Below are 20,071 nucleotides of genomic sequence, written 5' to 3'. Positions count from 1 at the left end.
CTTTGTCCCTCGTGTGTCCTTGTCCCCAGCAGGTCCATGCCCATGTCCCTGGTGTGGCCACAGCCCCGCACAGATGTCGCCTACAGCCAAAACGAGCCCAAATCTGAGCGGGTGCTGGGCAGGATGGGACCCTGATGGTGCTGGTGGGACCCTGCTGGGTGCAGGATGGGACCCTGATGGGACAGGAGGAGGGGGGGAGGGTCAAGGGGGGACCCAGGGGCTCCTGCATCCCCTGTGGATAAACCACACCCCCTTCACCATAGGCCACGCCCCTGAGGAGCCACACCCCCACAGCCAGGCCACAAGCCACACCTCCCTGCAGACGCTACATGCCCAATTCTGTGCCACACCCACCGGGGGGCCACGCCCCATAGGGGCGGGGGTCATGCCCTCATTTAGGCCACGCCCCATCTGGAAGCCACGCCCCCAGGCGGGGCACTCCATGTGCTGAGCTGGTCACTCCTGCATGGCTCTGGCTCCGCCCCTGGCACCGCCCCCAGCTCCGCCCCATGGCCCTGGGCTGGGGGTCACTGGGTGCGGCCGGGGGTGCCGGGGGGGGGGGCTCGGGGCGGGGGGGCTGTTCATGGGGCGGGGCCACGGGGGGCTGGGGAGCCCCTGGAGAGTCGGGGGGGAGAGGGGGTCACACGGCAGGATGGGGCTCACACGGGGGACACATGGGGACACATGGGGGACACATGGGGGACACACGCCCCCGCCCCCCAGCACCCTACAGCCCCCCCCACTCTGCAGCCCACCCCCACCCCCCCCCAGCCCTGAGACACCCCCCCGCATCCCAGTGACCCGCCCCACGGGGACACCCTCCCCCCCGTGGGCACCATCACTCCACGGGGACCCCGCCCCCCCGTGATGTCACCCACTTGCAGCAGTGGGTTGGACCTGCGGGGTGGGGGCGGGGCTTGCAGGAAGAGGCGCGGTTAAGACGTGGGGGTGGTGCTTAAGGCAAGGGGCAGGGCTAAGCCATCGGGCGGTGCTTAAAGGGGCGTGGCTAAGATGGGAGTGGGCGGGGCTTGCAGAAAGGGATAGGGCTAAGGTGGCGCTTGGCGAAAGGGGCGGGGCTAAAGTGTGGCTTAAAGAAAGGGGCGGTACTAAGAGGTGGGGCGGTGCTTGAAGAAATGGGCGGTGCTGAGATAGGAGTGGGCGGGGCTTGAATAAAGGGGTGGGGTTAATACGGTATTCCTTGAAAGGGGCGTGGCTACGGTGTCAGTGGGCGTGGCCAGGCTCCCCACTCTTCTTTTTCTGAACAAAGAGGCAGATTTCGGTCTGGTTAAAATCTCACCATCCATCGGGTAGAAAAGGGCGGGGGGGGCGGGGGGGCAGCCCCTCCCCCAGCCCCTCCCCCAGCCCGGCCCGGAGGGTCCCCGGGGGGTCCCGGGCGGGGAGGGGCCGAGACTTGGCACAAAAATCCTGGTGGCAGCGCAGGGGCAGGGGCTGTACAATAGAAAACTGAGTCGGGGGGGGGGGGGAACGACAAAAGGGGGGGCACCCGGACGGCTGGGTCCCCTGGGGGGGTCCCCCCCCCCGCCACCACCACCCCCCAAAGTACAAAAGAGCTAAAAACACCGCGGGCGGGGGAGGGCGGGGGTGCTCCAGGGTGGCCGCAGTCCCGTGGTGGCCCATAGTGGTGGCCCATGGCGGTGGCCCATGGCGGTGGCACTGGGTGGTGGCCCTGGGTGGTGGCCCATGGCAGTGGCCCATGGGGGTTGCCCACGGGGGTGCCCCTGGGTGGTGGCCGGGGGCTAGTTGCCGGCCATGCACTTGAAGCGGTTCTTGAAGAAGAAGAGGCGGTGTTTGAGGCGCAGGCTGTCGTCGCGGGCGGGCGGGTAGCGGTAGCGGGCGTACTGCCGCTCACCCTCCGTCCGGCGCCAGGGCAGCGCCAGCTTGGAGGCGTGATCCACCACCACGTCCTCGCAGGAGCCCACGTGCAGCACCCCCAGCCCGTCGATGAAGAACTCTGGGAGGAGGGAGAACCCCGAAATAGGTTCAGCACCCTCCCAGTGCTCCCCACCTCCCCCAGGACCCCAGATGACCCCATGGTGGGGGGGAACCCTGCGTCCTGCCCATTTGCTCCCCCCCTGTATTGACCAGGGGTCTCCCCAAGTTCTCTCCCAGGGGACCCCAATGTCTCAGCCCCATCCCAGGATCCCGGTTTTCAGCCCCCTCCTCTTCCCCAGGGGACCCCAAAGTCTGAACCCCCTCCATGGGCCACCCCAGCCCCCCTCCCACCCAGCACACCAACACCCTGGACCCCCCTGGGACACCCCAGCCCCCTCCCACCCAGCACACCAACACCCTGGACCCCCCAGGACACCCCGGCCCACTCCCACCCAGCTCCCCAATGTCCAAACCACCCCTGGACACTCCGGACTCCCTCTTGGGACACCCAGGACCTTCCCCCAGGACATGCAGGACCCCACCCGGGTACCCCCCAGCACCCCCCACTCCTGGGACCCCCGGCACCCCGAAATCTGAACACCCCCCCCGCCAGGACGTCCTGGCCACCACCCTGGGACACCCCATACCCCCCCCCAGGACACACTGGTCCCCCCCAGGACATCCCAGACTCCCCCCAGGACACTCCACTCCCCTCTGCAGGACATCCCATACCCACCCAGGACACCCTGGAACCCCCCCGGGACCCCCAGGATGCACACAGGACCCCCGGCTCCCCTGGGACCCCTTGTCCCCCCCAGGACACCAAGGACCCCGCCTCGACTTCCCCCTGGGACCCCCAGGCCCCGACTCCCAACCCCCCCGTCCGCCCCGGAACTCCCCCCAAGGACACCCTTGTTCTAACCCCAGGATCTCCGGACCCCCTCCCCTCGGGACCCCTAGAACCTCCCCCGGACACCCTTGTCCCCCCCAGGACCCCCTGCCTCCCCCCACCGGGCGCCTAGGACCCCCTGAGATGCCCCCCCAGGACACTGCCCCTCCACCCCGGGAACCCCAGGACCCCTGCCCCAGCACCCTCCTGGTCCCCCCCTCGGACCCTTTACCCCACAGACCCCCCCGGGACCCCTCCCGCTCCCTGGACCCCCCTGACACCGCCCCAGGTCCCCCACCACGGACCCCCGACCCCCTCCCCCCCAGACCCCCCCCCGGGACCCCTCCCGCCCCGGGAATCCCAGGACTGCCCCCCCAGCATCCTCCAGGTCCCCCCCCCGGATCCCTTCCCCCACAGACCCCCCCGGGTCCTCTCCCGCCCCCTGGAGCCCCCTGACAACCCCCAAGGTCCCCCACCCCAGACCCGCTCCCCCCCAGACCCCTCCCCGGGACCCGCAGGACCGCCCCCCCAGGACCTCCCAGGTCCCCTCCCGGCCCCCTTCCCCCCCCCCCCGATCGGGACCCCCCAGACACCCCCCCAGGTCCCCTCCCGGTCCCCTTCCCCCCCCCGCCCCCGATCGGGACCCCCCAGACCCCCCCCAGCCTCCTTCCCCCCCTGCCCCCGATCGGGACCGCCCAGACCCCCCCCCAGGTCCCCTCCCGGCCCCCTTCCCCCCCCTGCCCCCGATCGGGACCCCCCAGACCCCCCCCCAGGTCCCCTCCCGGACCCCTTCCCCCCCGTCCGGGATCGGGACCCCCCAGACCCCTCCCAGGTCCCCTCCCGGACCCCTTCCCCCCCGCCCGGGATCGGGACCCCCCCGGAACCCCCCAGGTCCCCTCCCGGACCCCTTCCCCCCTGCCTCCGATCGGGACCCCCCAGACCCCCCCCCAGGTCCCCTCCCGGACCCCTTCCCCCCCCTGCCCCCGATCGGGACCCGCCCCCCCAGGTCCCCTCCCGGCCCCCTTCCCCTCCCGCCCGGGATCGGGACCCCCCAGACCCCCCCCAGGTCCCCTCCCGGACCCCTTCCCCTCCCGCCCGGGATCGGGACCCCCCAGACCCCCCCCAGGTCCCCTCCCGGACCCCTTCCCCTCCCGCCCGGGATCGGGACCCCCCAGACCCCCCCCAGGTCCCCTCCCGGACCCCTTCCCCCCCCTGCCCCCGATCGGGACCCCCCCCCCCAGGTCCCCTCCCGGACCCCTTCCCCCCCTGCCCCCGATCGGGACCCCCCCCCCCCGGTCCCCTCCCGGTCCCCTTCCCCCCCCTGCCCCCGATCGGGACCCCCCAGACCCCCCCCCCAGGTCCCCTCCCGGACCCCCCCCAGGCCCCCCCTTCTCCCCCCCGCCTCACCGAGGTGGGCGACCCGGCGCAGGCGGGGGTCGAAGCCGACCTGCCGGACCTTGTCGGTGCGGGCCAGGAAGAAGTTGACGACGCCGTCGGTGACGACGCAGGCGGGGAAGCCGGCCAGGCGGTGGTGGAAGCCGGGCCGCGTCCGCAGGCAGTCGCCCCCCGCGCCGCCCCCCCGCACGCTCAGCCGCTGCCGGTACGTGGTGGTGTAGCCCGTGATCTCCCGCACCGCGCCGCCCACCTGCGGGACGGCACCGGGCGCTGGCACCGGGCAGGGAGACATTCCCGGCACCCGCCAGCATCACCCGCCGGTGGCACCAGGCAATGGCACCGGGAACTGGCAATGGCACCAGCACCCAATATCCTCCCAGCATCACCCACCAGTAGCACTGGGCATTGGCAAAGGCAATGGCACCGGTACCCGAGACATCCCCGGTACCCCGCAGCATCGCCCGCCTGTGGGATGGCACCCAGCGCTGGCACTGGGCACCGGGAACGGCACCCCAGCATCACCCGCCTGCAGCACGGGCACCAGGACTGGCACCAGGAACGGCAACGGCACCCAGCACCCCCCCTCCAGCATCACCCACCTGCAGGACAGCACCAGCACCAGGCACTGGCACTGGGCACCGAGACATCCCCGGTACCCCCCAGCATCACCCGCCTGCGGCACCGGGCACTGGCACTGGGCATGGGGCAATGCCAATGGCACCCACTGATACTCTCCCAGCATTGCCCACCTGTGGCACCGGCACCAGGCGCTGGCACCACACACCGAGATATCCCCAGTACTCCCCAGCATCACCCGCCTGCAGCACCGGGCACTGGCACTGGGCATGGGGCAATGCCAATGGCACCCACTGATACTCTCCCAGCATTGCCCACCTGTGGCACCGGCACCGGGCGCTGGCACCACGCACCGAGATATCCCCAGTACTCCCCAGCATCACCCACCTGCAGCACCGGCACCAGGTACTGGCACCAGCAGCAGCACCCAAGACATCCCCCCGCAGCATCGCCCACTGGCAGAACTGGCACCCAAGATCCCCCCAACATCGCCCACCCGCAGCACCGGGCACTGGCACCGGGCACTGGCACCCGAGGCCCCCCCAATACCCGCCCAGCATCACACACTTGTGGCACTGGGCACCGGCACCAGCACCCCTGACTCACCTCAGCACCACCCGCCTGCAGCACTGGGCACCAGCAGCCCCTGGGACCTCCCCACGTACCCACCCACCCACAGCACCCCTGGCACACCAGACCCACCAGGACACCCCAGCGTGGTGCCACCCACCCACAGCACTGCCAAAACACTGGGCACTGGCACCCCTGGGGAGCACTGGGGGACACTGGGGCAGCCCCTGGCACCAGGCACTGGAGATGTGGAGCATCGGGGCACCCTCCCCGCTCTGGGAACAGGGGATGTGGGGCATGAGGCACCCCCCCGGCACTGGGCACTGGGGACATGGGGCACTGGGACAACCCCCCCACACTGGACACTGGGGGGCACTGGGGACGAGGGGCATGGGGCACCCCCCGGCATTGGGCATTGGGGGTGTGGGGCACTGGGACACCCACAGGCAGGCACTGGGGACACTGGGGGCACTGGGACACCCCCCCAGCTCCGGGCATTGGGGATGTGGGGCATGGAGCACCCCCCCGGCACTGGGCACTGGGGACATGGGGCACTGGGACAACCCCCCCGCACTGGGCACTGGGGACACTGGAGGCACTGGGACACCCCCCCAGCTCTGGGCATTGGGGATGTGGGGCATGGAGCATCCCCGGCACTGGGCACTGGGGACATGGGGCACTGGGACAACCCCCCCGCACTGGGCACTGGGGACACTGGAGGCACTGGGACACCCCCCCAGCTCCGGGCATTGGGGATGTGGGGCATGGAGCACCCCCCCGGCACTGGGCACTGGGGACATGGGGCACTGGGACAACCCCCCCGCACTGGGCACTGGGGACACTGGAGGCACTGGGACACCCCCCCAGCTCTGGGCATTGGGGATGTGGGGCATGGAGCATCCCCGGCACTGGGCACTGGGGACATGGGGCACTGGGACAACCCGCCCCGCACTGGGCACTGGGGACACTGGAGGCACTGGGACACCCCCCCAGCTCTGGGCACTGGGGATGTGGGGCATGGAGCATCCCCGGCACTGGGCACTGGGGACATGGGGCACTGGGACAACCCCCCCGCACTGGGCACTGGGGACACTGGAGGCACTGGGACACCCCCCCAGCTCTGGGCATTGGGGATGTGGGGCATGGAGCACCCCCGGCACTGGGCACTGGGCACATGGGACACCGGCACTCCCCTACCCAGAGCATGGAGACCCACTGACCACCAGCACCCCACCGGTGCCCCCCCAAGCCCCTGGGTGCCCGCGCTACCCCCCCAGTGCCCGCACCAGGTCCAGGCTGGTTCTCTCCAGCACGTCCACCAGCTTCTCCAGGCGGGTGCGGGGGGTGAAGATGAAGTCGTCGTCCACCCACAGCACGTACTTGGTGGTCACCTGCGAGACCGCCAGGTTCCTCCCGGCGAACCAGCCCTGCGGTGCCCCAGCGTCAGTGCCCGCTGCCCCACGGCTGCCCCACGGCCCTGCCAGAGTCCTGCCACGTCCCCTCCTCCCCAGGCACCCACAGCCCTGCCAGCCCCCCCCCCCCCCATATCCCCCATCCTTGGGGACCCACACCCCTACCAGCTCCCTCCACGTCCCCCCCCCTCCCCAGTGCCCTCCCCCAACCTCTCCCTGCCCCCCCCCCCATCCCCCAGCCCAACCTTGACCCCCCAACAACCCCCCAAGCCTCCCCCCACCTTGCCGAAGGGCATGAGGTAGTGCTCGAGGTGGGGGCCCTGCAGGGGCTCGGGGTGCTGGCTGTCATCGGCCACCACGATGGTGACGGAGGGGTAGAAGCGGCGGATGCTGGCGATGAGCCCCCGCAGCTTCTCGTAGCGCAGGAAGGTCTTGGTGGCGATGGTCACCAGCGCCGTGACGTTGTATCCTGAGTGGGGGGGGGGGATGTCAGCCGGGGGGGGGGGGGCAGCTGGGGGGACTGGGGCACCCACACTGGGATTGGGATACCCCGGCACTGGGAGGACTGCCCCCCCCCCCCCCCCACTGGGAGGATTGGTTTTGGGGTGGGCAGGGGGGTCCCCATAGCTCACCTTCGTCCCCGTCCCCGTCACTGTCTCCAGTGGGACCCGGGCCGTAGAGGCGGGGGGTGGGCGGGTGGCGGATGCGGATGGCGAAGGCGGCGGCGTGCCCGTCGGTGGAGAACTGCACTGGAAGGCAAAGGGGCGCTGGGTGTCCCGGGGGGCGGGTGTGGGGGGGGGGGACCCGCCTGCCGCAGGGTGCCCTGCACCCTCGGGGCACTGCCACGGGGACACGGTGTCACCGGGCCTGAGCCCCAGGCGTCCCCAGGGGCAGGGACCCTCCATGGCACTCACGGGGTCAGCACCCATCCAGGTCCCACCCATGGCACTCACGGGGTCAGCACCCATCCAGGTCCCACCCATGGCACCCATGGGGTCAGCACCCATCCAGGTCCCATGGCACTCACGGGGTCAGCACCCATCCAGGTCCCACCCATGGCACCCATGGGGTCAGCACCCATCCAGGTCCCACCCGTGGCACCCATCCAGGTCCCATGGCACTCACGGGGTCAGCACCCATCCAGGTCCCACCCATGGCACCCATGGGGTCAGCACCCATCCAGGTCCCACCCATGGCACCCATCCAGGTCCCATGGCACTCACGGGGTCAGCACCCATCCAGGTCCCACCCATGGCACCCATGGGGTCAGCACCCATCCAGGTCCCACCCATGGCACCCCCCGGCCAGCCCCCACCCCGCAGCACCCACCGATGTCAGCGGTGTCGGGGTGGAAGAGGGTGTTGGTGTAGGTGACGAACTGCAGCTGGCGGTTGAGGTGGTCCAGGCGGGCGGCGGCCAGCGAGAGGTGGGGCTGCCCCTCCCCCTGCAGCTCCACGCCCTCCACCACGGCCGCCACCGCCAGCGTCCCCATGGTGGCCGTCAGGTTCACCTGGGGGGGGGTTGGAGGGGGGGATTCTGGGGTGGCCACGCCCAGGACACGCCAGAGCACCACCCGGGGGCGGGCTGCTCCACCCAGGCAGAACCACCCCCTGCCCACGCCCTGCCCACACAGGATCACGCCCTGCCCATGCCCTGCCCATGCAGGATCACACCCTGCCCATGCCCTGCCCACGCAGGACCACGCCCTGCCCACGCCCTGCCCATGCAGGATCACACCCTGCCCACGCCCTGCCCACGCCCTGCCCACGCAGGACCACGCCCTGCCCACGCCCTGCCCATACAGGATCACACCCTGCCCACAACCTGCCCATGCCCTGCCCACGCAGGACCACGCCCTGCCCACGCCCTGCCCATGCAGGATCACACCCTGCCCATGCCCTGCCCATGCCCTGCCCACGCAGGACCACGCCCTGCCCACGCCCTGCCCACACAGGATCACACCCTGCCCATGCCCTGCCCATGCCCTGCCCATGCAGGATCACGCCCTGCCCATGCCCTGCCCATATGGGATCACGCCCTGCCCACACCCTGCCCACGCCCTGCCCATACAGGATCACGCCCTGCCCACACCCTGCCCACGTCCTGCCCACGCAGGATCACACCCTGCCCACGCCCTGCCCGTACAGGATCATGCCCTGTCCATGCCCTGCCCATGCCCTGCCCACGCAGAATCACGCCCTGCCCACGCCCTGCCCATGCAGGATCACACCCTGCCCATGCCCTGCCCACCCCCTGCCCACGCCCTGCCCATGCAGGATCACGCCCTGCCCACACCCTGCCCACGCCCTGCCCATACAGGATCACACCCTGCCCATGCCCAGCCCACGCCCGGCCCACGCCCTGCCCACACAGGATCACGCCCTGCCCACACCCTGCCCACGCCCTGTCCATGCACTGCCCACCCCCCGTCCACGCAGAATCATGCCCTGCCCACACCCTGCCCACACCCTGCCCATGCAGGACCACGCCCTGTCCACGCCCCACCCACGCAGGACCGCGCCCTGCCCACGCCCTGCCCTCACCTGGTAGGTTTTCCTGCCCGTTGCCTGCAGGCTGAGCCCTGCAGGGCCGCAGACACGGGGAGGTGAGCGGGTCCGGGGGCACCCACCCAAAGCCCCCTGGGGGGGGGGGGTCACCCCCTGCCCCCCCCATGCCCATCGTGCCCCCGACAGCCCCAGGCCTCCCCCCTCCCCAGTGCCCCCCATGCCCCACATCCCTCCCCGTGCCCCCCCATATGTGCTCACCCCCCTGAGCTGCCGTACCCCCCACACACCACCGTGCCCCCCCAATGCCACTGTGGCCCCCCCAATCCTCCTGTGCCCCCCACGCCCCCCCAGGCCCCCGTGCCCCCCGCCCCTCACCGGGCACCAGGACGGTCTGCAGCGGCCGCACCTCCACCCCCTGGGCCGGGTACTCGAGGGGGGAGTTGGCGCGGACAATGAGCAGCCGGTCGGCCGGGGACTGCACCCTGCGAGGGGGGGGGGGGGGGGGGGTCTCAGCGGGGGGTCACCCTGCCCCACAGCACCCTGCCCCACAGCACCCTGCCCCACAGCAAGCCCTGGGGGGCACCATCCTGCCCAGGGATGTCCCATCCTGCCCAATGCTGCGCCTGGGGGGGTGGGGGGGGGAGGGTCGCATCCTGCCCCACACTGACCCCGGGGGGTCCCATCCTGACCCACCCTGAGCCCCAGAGGGTCCCCCCCACCCACGCTGACCCTGGGGGTCCCACCCTGCCCACACTGATCCCAGGGGTCCCCCCTGCCCCACGCTGACCCTAGGGGGTCCCCCCCGCCCCACACTGACCCTGGGGGTCCCCCCTGCCCACGCTGATCCCGGGGGATCCCCCTGCCCCATGCTGACCCCGGGGGTCCCCACTGCCCACGCTGATCCCGGGGGATCCCCCCGCCCCATGCCCACCCTAGGGGGTCCCCCCCGCCCCACACTGACCCTGGGGGTCCCCCCTGCCCACGCTGATCCCGGGGGTCCCCCCTGCCCCACACTGACCCCGGGGGTCCCCACTGCCCACGCTGATCCCGGGGGATCCCCCTGCCCCATGCCCACCCTGGGGGGTCCCCCCTGCCCACGCTGATCCCGGGGGTCCACCCTGCCCCACGCCAACCCTGGGGGGTCCCCCCCGCCCATGCTGATCCCAGGGGTCCCCCTGCCCCACACTGACCCTGGGGGTCCCCCCCACCACGCTGACCCCGGGGGGTCCCCCCCCACCCACGCTGACCCCGGGGGTCCCCCCTGCCCCACGCCAACCCTGGGGGGTCCCCCCCGCCCATGCTGATCCCAGGGGTCCCCCCTGCCCCACACTGACCCTGGGGGTCCCCCCCACCCACGCTGACCCCGGGGGGGTCCCCCCCGCCCACGCTGACCCCGGGGGTCCACCCTGCCCCACGCCGACCCTGGGGGGTCCCCCCCGCCCATGCTGATCCCAGGGGTCCCCCCTGCCCCACACTGACCCTGGGGGTCCCCCCCACCACGCTGACCCCGGGGGGTCCCCCCCCACCCACGCTGACCCCGGGGGTCCCCCCTGCCCCACACTGATCCCAGAGGGTCCCCCCCTGCCCCACCCTGACCCCGGGGGTCCCCCCCGCCCACGCTGACCCCGGGGGTCCCACCCTGCCCCACCCTGATCCCAGAGGGTCCCCCCCTGCCCCACGCTGACCCCGGGGGTCCCCCCCGCCTACGCTGACCCCGGGGGTCCCATCCTGCCCCGCCCTGATCCCAGAGGGTCCCGCCCTGCCCCACCCTGACCCCGCGGGGTCCCCCTGCCCCACCCTGACCCCGAGGGGTCCCCCCCCCGGGGTCCCCCCGCCCCTCCCACGGGTGCCCCCGCTCACCGCAGGCGGTAGCTGCGGTACTCGCGCTCGCGCTGGCGCTGCAGGCGGGGCCGCTCGGCGGGGGCGAAGGCGCTGGCGAAGTCGACGGGCGGGCCCTGCCCGAAGAGCTGCCGCTGGAGGGGCAGCGCCAGCCCCGGCTCCGCCTCGCAGGAGCAGCCGTTCCTGGGCAGCAGCCTGCCCCGCCCGCCGTCACCCGCCCGCTCCGCACCCACGGGTGGGGACGGTGCCCCCCCCACGCCCGGCCACCGCCCCCGCACCCGCCCTGGCACCCGCCCAGGATCACCCAACAGCAGCCACCACCGTCCCAGCACCCACCTTGGCATCTCCCCAGCATCGCCCGTCACCCACCCTGCCACCGCCCCGTCACCCCCTCCCCGGGGTGCCCCCTTCCCAGGGTGCCCCATCCCTGCGAGTCCCAGACTCCCCACCCTTGGGTACCCCACCCATGGGTGCCCCCACCCTGAGGTGCCCCCAGCCCGTGGGTGCCCCAGACCCATGGGTGCCCCAGACCCCACCCATGGGTGCCCCCACCCTGAGGTGCCCCCAGCCCGTGGGTGCCCCAGACCCATGGGTGCCCCAGACCCCACCCATGGGTGCCCCCACCCTGAGGTGCCCCCAGCCCTTGGGTGCCCCAGCCCATGGGTGCCCCAGCCCATGGGTGCCCCAGACCCCACCCATGGGTGCCCCCACCCTGAGGTGCCCCAGCCCCAGGAGCCCCAGACCCCACCCATGGGTGCCCCCACCCTGAGGTGCCCCCAGCCCATGGGTGCCCCAGCCCATGGGTGCCCCAGACCCCACCCATGGGTGCCCCCATCCTGAGGTGCCCCAGCCCCAGGAGCCCCAGACCCCACCCATGGGTGCCCCCACCCTGAGGTGCCCCCAGCCCGTGGGTGCACCAGACCCACGGGTGCCCCAGACCCCACCCATGGGTGCCCCCACCCTGAGGTGCCCCCAGCCCATGGGTGCCCCAGCCCATGGGTGCCCCGGACCCCACCCATGGGTGCCCCCACCCTGAGGTGACCCAGCCCCAGGAGCCCCAGACCCCACCCATGGGTGCCCCCACCCTGAGGTGCCCCCAGCCCATGGGTGCCCCAGACCCATGGGTGCCCCAGACCCCACCCATGGGTGCCCCCACCCTGAGGTGACCCAGCCCCAGGAGCCCCAGACCCCACCCATGGGTGCCCCCACCCTGAGGTGCCCCCAGCCCATGGATGCCCCAGACCCATGGGTGCCCCCACCCTGAGGTGCCCCCAGCCCGTGGGTGCCCCAGACCCACGGGTGCCCCAGACCCCACCCATGGGTGCCCCCACCCTGAGGTGCCCCCAGCCCATGGGTGCCCCAGCCCATGGGTGCCCCAGACCCCACCCATGGGTGCCCCCACCCTGAGGTGCCCCAGCCCCAGGAGCCCCAGACCCCACCCATGGGTGCTCCCACCCTGAGGTGCCCCCAGCCCATGGGTGCCCCAGCCCATGGGTGCCCCAGACCCCACCCATGGGTGCCCCCACCCTGAGGTGACCCAGCCCATGGGTGCCCCAGCCCATGGGTGCCCCAGACCCCACCCATGGGTGCCCCTACCCTGAGGTGCCCCAGCCCCAGGAGCCCCAGACCCCACCCATGGGTGCCCCCACCCTGAGGTGCCCCCAGCCCATGGGTGCCCCAGACCCATGGGTGCCCCAGACCCCACCCATGGGTGCCCCCACCCATGGGTGCCCCAGCCCCAGGAGCCCCAGACCCCACCCATGGGTGCCCCTACCCTGAGGTGCCCCCACCCATGGGTGCCCCAGCCCCAGGAGTCCCAGCCCCCACCCATGGGTGCCCCTACCCTGAGGTGCCCCCACCCCATGGATGCCCCAGCGCCCACCCATGGGTGCCCCCACCCCGAGGTGCCCCCACCCCATGGGTGCCCCAGCCCATGGGTGCCCCAGCCCCCACCCATGGGTGCCCCCACCCCATGGCTGCCCCAGCCCCAGGAGCCCCAGACCCCACCCATGGGTGCCCCCACCCTGAGGAACCCCCACTCCATGGGTGCCCCAGCCCCCACCCCGAGGAGCCCCCACCCATGGGTGCCCCTCTGACCGGCGCGGGTCCTTACTCCATGACCTCCTCCTTGAGGCGGAAGGGGACGTGGGGGTAGGAGCGGGCGGGGGGGGGCAGGGCGGGGGGCAGCAGGCGCTCGGGGGAGGGGCGCCGCAGGTCGACGCTGGGGGGGCCCTTGGGCGCCCAGAGGTGCAGGTAGAGCGCGGCCAGCGAGGCCGTGGCCACCAGCAGCAGGCAGAGGGAGCGCTGCGCCCCCCGCATCCTGCGGGTGGGCGGGGCCGGCGGGGCGGGGCTGCGGGGGCACCCGCGTCACCTGGGCCACGCCCAAACCAGCGCACCCCAGTGCACCCCAGCACCTCCCAGTGCAACCCAATGTCCCCAGTGCCTCCCAGTGCAACCCGGTGCCCCCAGTGCAACCCAATGGCGCCAATGCCTCCCAGGGTAATCCAGTGCATCCCAGTGCGTCCCAGTGCCCCCAGTGCAAACCAGTGCAACCCAATGGCCCCAGTGCCTCCCAGGGTAATATAGCGCATCCCAGTGCGTCCCAGTGCCCCCAGTGCAAACCAGTGCAACCCAATGTCGCCAATGCCTCCCAGGGTAATATAGCGCATCCCAGTGCAACCCAGTGCTCCCAGTGCAACCCAATGGCCCCAATGCCTCCCAGGGTAATATGGTGCGTCCCAGTGCAACCCAGTGCCCCCAGTGCAAACCAGTGCAACCCAATGGCCCCAATGCCTCCCAGGGTAATCCAGTGCGTCCCAGTGCAACCCAGTGTCCCCAGTGCAAACCAGTGCAACCCAATGCCTCCCAGGGTAATCCAGTGCATCCCAGTGCAAACCAGTGCAACCCAATGGCCCCAATGCCTCCCAGGGTAATCCAGTGCATCCCAGTGCAAACCAGTGCAACCCAATGGCCCCAATGCCTCCCAGGGTAATCCAGTGCGTCCCAGTGCAACCCAGTGCCCCCAGTGCAAACCAGTGCAACCCAATGGCCCCAGTGCCTCCCAGGGTAATCCAGTGCGTCCCAGTGCAACCCAGTGTCCCCAGTGCAAACCAGTGCAACCCAATGCCTCCCAGGGTAATCCAGTGCATCCCAGTGCAAACCAGTGCAACCCAATGGCCCCAATGCCTCCCAGGGTAATCCAGTGCATCCCAGTGCAAACCAGTGCAACCCAATGGCCCCAATGCCTCCCAGGGTAATCCAGTGCGTCCCAGTGCAACCCAGTGCCCCCAGCACCTCCCAGTGCCCCCAAGTGCAACCCAGTGCCCCCAAGTGCAAACCAGTGCAACCCAGTGTCCCCAATGCCTCCCAGGGTAATCCAGTGCGTCCCAGTGCATCCCAGTGCCCCCAGTGCAAACCAGTGCAACCCAATGGCCCCAATGCCTCCCAGGGTAATATGGTGCGTCCCAGTGCATCCCAGTGCCCCCAGAACCTCCCAGTGCCCCCAAGTGCAACCCAGTGCCCCCAGTGCAAACCAGTGCAACCCAATGGCCCCAATGCCTCCCAGGGTAATCCAGTGCGTCCCAGTGCAACCCAGTGCCCCCAGTGCAAACCAGTGCAACCCAATGGCCCCAATGCCTCCCAGGGTAATCCAGTGCGTCCCAGTGCAACCCAGTGCCCCCAGTGCAAACCAGTGCAACCCGATGGCCCCAATGCCTCCCAGGGTAATCCAGTGCAAACCAGTGCAACCCAGTGCCCCCAGTGCAAACCAGTGCAACCCAATGGCCCCAATGCCTCCGAGGGTAATCCAGTGCGTCCCAGTGCGTCCCAGTGCCCCCAGTGCAAACCAGTGCAACCCAATGGCCCCAATGCCTCCCAGGGCAATCCAGTGCATCCCAGTGCATCCCAGTGCCCCCAGCACCTCCCAGTGCCCCCAAGTGCAACCCAGTGCCCCCAGTGTAAACCAGTGCAACTCAATGGCCCCAATGCCTCCCAGGGTAATCCAGTGTGTCCCAGTGCAACCCAGTGCCCCCAGTGCAAACCAGTGCAACCCAATGGCCCCAATGCCTCCCAGGGTAATCCAGTGCGTCCCAGTGCAACCCAGTGCCCCCAGTGCAAACCAGTGCAACCCAATGGCCCCAATGCCTCCCAGGGTAATCCAGTGCAAACCAGTGCAACCCAGTGCCCCCAGCACCTCCCAGTGCCCCCAAGTGCAACCCAGTGCCCCCAGTGTAAACCAGTGCAACCCAATGGCCCCAATGCCTCCCAGGGTAATATAGCGCATCCCAGTGCGTCCCAGTGCCCCCAGTGCAAACCAGTGCAACCCAATGGCCCCAATGCCTCCCAGTGTAATATAGCGCATCCCAGTGCGTCCCAGTGCCCTCAGTGCAAACCAGTGCAACCCAATGGCCCCAATGCCTCCCAGGGTAATCCAGTGCGTCCCAGTGCAAACCAGTGCCCCCAGTGCAAACCAGTGCAACCCAATGGCCCCAATGCCTCCCAGGGTAATCCAGTGCGTCCCAGTGCAACCCAGTGCCCCCAGTGCAAACCAGTGCAATCCAATGGCCCCAATGCCTCCCAGGGTAATCCAGTGCAAACCAGTGCGTCCCAGTGCCCCCAGTGCAAACCAGTGCAACCCAATGGCCCCAATGCCTCCCAGGGTAATCCAGTGTGTCCCAGTGCAACCCAGTGCCACCAGCACCTCCCAGTGCCCCCAAGTGCAACCCAGTGCAAACCAGTGCAAACCAGTGCAACCCAATGGCCCCAATGCCTCCCAGGGTAATCCAGTGCATCCCAGTGCAACCCAGTGCCCCCAGTGCAAACCAGTGCAACCCAATGGCCCCAATGCCTCCCAGGGTAATCCAGTGCAAACCAGTGCAACCCAGTGCCCCCAGTGCAAACCAGTGCAACCCAATGGCCCCAATGCCTCCCAGGGTAATCCAGTGCGTCCCAGTGCAACCCAGTGCCCCCAGTGCAAACCAGTGCAACCCAATGGCCCCAATGCCTCCCAGGGTAATCCAGTGTGTCCCAGTGCAACCCAGTGCCCCCAGTGCAAACCAGTGCCCCCAAGTGCAACCCAGTGCCCCCAGTGCAAACCAGTGCAACCCAATGGCCCCAGTGCCTCCCAGGGTAATATGGTGCGTCCCAGTGCGTCCCAGTGCCCCCAGTGCAAACCAGTGCAACCCAATGGCCCCAATGCCTCCCAGTGTAATATAGCGCATCCCAGTGCGTCCCAGTGCCCCCAGTGCAAACCAGTGCAACCCAATGGCCCCAATGCCTCCCAGGGTAATCCAGTGCGTCCCAGTGCAACCCAGTGCCCCCAGTGCAAACCAGTGCAACCCAATGGCCCCAATGCCTCCCAGGGTAATCCAGTGCGTCCCAGTGCAACCCAGTGCCCCCAGTGCAAACCAGTGCAACCCAATGGCCCCAGTGCCTCCCAGGGTAATCCAGTGCGTCCCAGTGCAAACCAGTGCCCCCAGTGCAAACCAGTGCAACCCAATGGCCCCATTGCCTCCCAGTGTAATATAGCGCATCCCAGTGCGTCCCAGTGCCCCCAGTGCAAACCAGTGCAACCCAATGGCCCCAATGCCTCCCAGGGTAATATAGCGCATCCCAGTGCATCCCAGTGCCCCCAGTGCAAACCAGTGCAACCCAATGGCCCCAATGCCTCCCAGTGTAATATAGCGCATCCCAGTGCGTCCCAGTGCCCCCAGTGCAAACCAGTGCAACCCAATGGCCCCATTGCCTCCCAGTGTAATATAGCGCATCCCAGTGCGTCCCAGTGCCCCCAGTGCAAACCAGTGCAACCCAATGGCCCCAATGCCTCCGAGGGTAATCCAGTGCGTCCCAGTGCGTCCCAGTGCCCCCAGTGCAAACCAGTGCAACCCAATGGCCCCAATGCCTCCCAGGGTAATCCAGTGCGTCCCAGTGCAAACCAGTGCCCCCAGTGCAAACCAGTGCAACCCAATGGCCCCAATGCCTCCCAGGGTAATCCAGTGCGTCCCAGTGCACCCAGTGCCCCCAGCACCTCCCAGTGCCCCCAAGTGCAAACCAGTACCCCCAGCACAACCCAGTCGCTCCCAGTGCTACCCAGTGCCCCAAGTGCAGTCCGCTGCAAACCAGTGCCCCCAGCTCCTCCAAGTGCAACCCAGTGCCCCCAGTGCAAACCAGTGCAACCCAATGGCCCCAATGCCTCCCAGGGTAATCCAGTGCATCCCAGTGCAACCCAGTGCCCCCAGTGCAAACCAGTGCAACCCAATGGCCCCAATGCCTCCCAGGGTAATCCAGTGCAAACCAGTGCGTCCCAGTGCCCCCAGTGCAAACCAGTGCAACCCAATGGCCCCAATGCCTCCCAGGGTAATCCAGTGCAAACCAGTGCGTCCCAGTGCCCCCAGTGCAAACCAGTGCAACCCAATGTCCCCAATGCCTCCCAGTGTAATCCAGTGCGTCCCAATGCACCCAGTGCCCCCAGCACCTCCCAGTGCCCCCAAGTGCAAACCAGTACCCCCAGCACAACCCAGTCGCTCCCAGTGCTACCCAGTGCCCCAAGTGCAGTCCGCTGCAAACCAGTGCCCCCAGTGACCCCAGCTCCTCCAAGTGCAACCCAGTGCAACCCAGTGTACACCAGTGCAACCTATTGCCCCCAGCACAAACCAGTGCAACCCAGCGTCCCCAGCACCTCCCAGTGCAACTCAGTACCCCCAGTGTACCCAGTGCCCCCAGTGCAACCCACTGCAACCCAGAGCCCCCAGTGCAACCCAGTATAAACCAGTGCAAAACAGTGCCCCCAGCACAACCCATTGCAACCCAGCACTTCCCAGTGCAAACCAGAGCAAACCAGTGCAACCCAATGTCCCCAATGCCTCCCAGTGTAATCCAGTGTGTCCCAGTGCACCCAGTGCCCCCAGCAACTCCCAGTGCCCCCAAGTACAAACCAGTACCCCCAGCGCAACCCAGTACCTCCCAGTGCCACCCAGTGCCCCAAGTGCAGTCCGGTGCAAACCAGTGCCCCCAGTGCCCTCAGCTCCTCCAAGCGCAACCCAGTGCCTCCCAATGCAACCCAGTGTCCCCAGTGCAAACCAGTGCAACCCAGCATCCCCAGCACCTCCCAGTGCAACCCAGTGCAACCCAGTGTACACCAGTGCAACCTATTGCCGCCAGTGCAAACCAGTGCAACCCAGCATCCCCAGCACCTCCCAGTGCAACTCAGTACCCCCAGTGTACCCAGTGCCCCCAGTGCAACCCACTGCAACCCAGAGCCCCCAGTGCAACCCAGTATAAACCAGTGCAAAACAGTGCCCCCAGCGCAACCCAGTGCAACCCAGCACCTCCCAGTGCAAACCAGAGCAAACCAGTGCAACCCAATGGCCCCAATGCCTCCCAGGGTAATCCAGTGCATCCCAGTGCAACCCAGTGCCCCCAGTGCAAACCAGTGCAACCCAATGGCCCCAATGCCTCCCAGGGTAATCCAGTGCGTCCCAGTGCAACCCAGTGTCCCCAGTGCAAACCAGTGCAACCCAATGGCCCCAATGCCTCCCAGGGTAATCCAGTGCAAACCAGTGCAACCCAGTGCCCCCAGTGCAAACCAGTGCAACCCAATGGCCCCAATGCCTCCCAGGGTAATCCAGTGCAAACCAGTGCAACCCAGTGCCCCCAGTGCAAACCAGTGCAACCCAATGGCCCCAATGCCTCCCAGGGTAATCCAGTGTGTCCCAGTGCAACCCAGTGCCACCAGCACCTCCCAGTGCCCCCAAGTGCAACCCAGTGCAACCCAGTGCAAACCAGTGCAACCCAATGGCCCCAATGCCTCCCAGGGTAATCCAGTGCATCCCAGTGCAACCCAGTGCCCCCAGTGCAAACCAGTGCAACCCAATGGCCCCAATGCCTCCCAGGGTAATCCAGTGCAAACCAGTGCAACCCAGTGCCCCCAGTGCAAACCAGTGCAACCCAATGTCCCCAATGCCTCCCAGTGTAATCCAGTGCGTCCCAGTGCAACCCAGTGCCCCCAGTGCAAACCAGTGCAACCCAATGGCCCCAATGCCTCCCAGGGTAATCCAGTGTGTCCCAGTGCAACCCAGTGCCCCCAGCACCTCCCAGTGCCCCCAGTGCAAACCAGTGCAACCCAATGGCCCCAGTGCCTCCCAGGGTAATATGGTGCGTCCCAGTGCGTCCCAGTGCCCCCAGTGCAAACCAGTGCAACCCAATGGCCCCAATGCCTCCCAGGGTAATCCAGTGCATCCCAGTGCAACCCAGTGCCCCCAGTGCAAACCAGCGCAACCCAATGTCCCCAGTGCCTCCCAGGGTAATCCAGTGCGTCCCAGTGCAACCCAGTGCCCCCAGTGCAAACCAGTGCAACCCAATGGCCCCAATGCCTCCCAGGGTAATCCAGTGCGTCCCAGTGCACCCAGTGCCCCCAGCACCTCCCAGTGCCCCCAAGTGCAAACCAGTACCCCCAGCACAACCCAGTCGCTCCCAGTGCTACCCAGTGCCCCAAGTGCAGTCCGCTGCAAACCAGTGCCCCCAGCTCCTCCAAGTGCAACCCAGTGCAACCCAGTGTACACCAGTGCAACCTATTGCCCCCAGCACAAACCAGTGCAACCCAGCGTCCCCAGCACCTCCCAGTGCAACTCAGTGCCCCCAGTGTACCCAGTGCCCCCAGTGCAACCCACTGCAACCCAGAGCCCCCAGTGCAACCCAGTATAAACCAGTGCAAAACAGTGCCCCCAGCGCAACCCAGTGCAACCCAGCACCTCCCAGTGCAAACCAGAGCAAACCAGTGCAACCCAATGTCCCCAATGCCTCCCAGTGTAATCCAGTGCGTCCCAGTGCACCCAGTGCCCCCAGCAACTCCCAGTGCCCCCAAGTGCAAACCAGTACCCCCAGCGCAACCCAGTACCTCCCAGTGCCACCCAGTGCCCCAAGTGAGTCCGGTGCAAACCAGTGCCCCCAGTGCCCCCAGCTCCTCCAAGCGCAACCCAGTGCCTCCCAATGCA

The 20,071-nt window shown here is 68.9% G+C and overlaps 1 protein-coding gene across 4 annotated transcripts; it reads right to left on the bottom strand.

Annotated features, from left to right (window-relative positions):
* Positions 1-1,341: 1,341 nt before the first annotated feature.
* On the bottom strand, positions 1,342-13,400 carry B4GALNT1 (beta-1,4-N-acetyl-galactosaminyltransferase 1). 4 transcript variants are annotated; one of them, XM_075133938.1, is made up of 10 exons: positions 13,195-13,400; positions 11,103-11,276; positions 9,618-9,724; positions 9,279-9,316; positions 8,065-8,245; positions 7,368-7,502; positions 7,017-7,204; positions 6,610-6,750; positions 4,190-4,427; positions 1,342-1,972 (listed from the first exon to the last, which is right to left on the bottom strand). In XM_075133938.1, the coding sequence occupies exons 1-10, from the start codon at positions 13,398-13,400 to the stop codon at positions 1,758-1,760; spliced, it is 1,623 nt and encodes a 540-aa protein (XP_074990039.1). In that variant the 3' UTR covers positions 1,342-1,757. The 4 variants fall into 4 exon arrangements, with proteins under 4 accessions (XP_074990039.1, XP_074990040.1, XP_074990041.1 ...); XM_075133939.1 differs by having other exon boundaries at positions 7,389-7,484; XM_075133940.1 differs by lacking the exon at positions 11,103-11,276 and having other exon boundaries at positions 7,389-7,484.
* Positions 13,401-20,071: the final 6,671 nt, after the last annotated feature.

Source organism: Calonectris borealis, chromosome 30 (genome assembly GCF_964195595.1).
Source record: "Calonectris borealis chromosome 30, bCalBor7.hap1.2, whole genome shotgun sequence".
NCBI lineage: Eukaryota > Metazoa > Chordata > Aves > Procellariiformes > Procellariidae > Calonectris > Calonectris borealis.
Note: the sequence above shows the minus strand (reverse complement) of the source record. Positions and strands in the feature narration are given on the sequence as shown.

Excerpts from the sequence above, each read along its gene's own strand:
- B4GALNT1 (XM_075133938.1), bottom strand. The coding sequence starts at position 13,400 with ATGCGGGGGGCGCAGCGCTCCCTCTGCCTGCTGCTGGTGGCCACGGCC. Across the intron at positions 9,725-11,102 it reads TACCGCAGCTACCGCCTGCG|GGTGCAGTCCCCGGCCGACC; the intron begins GTGAGCGGGGGC and ends CCCCCCTCGCAG. Across the intron at positions 1,973-4,189 it reads GCGCCGGGTCGCCCACCTCG|AGTTCTTCATCGACGGGCTG; the intron begins GTGAGGCGGGGG and ends CCCTCCTCCCAG.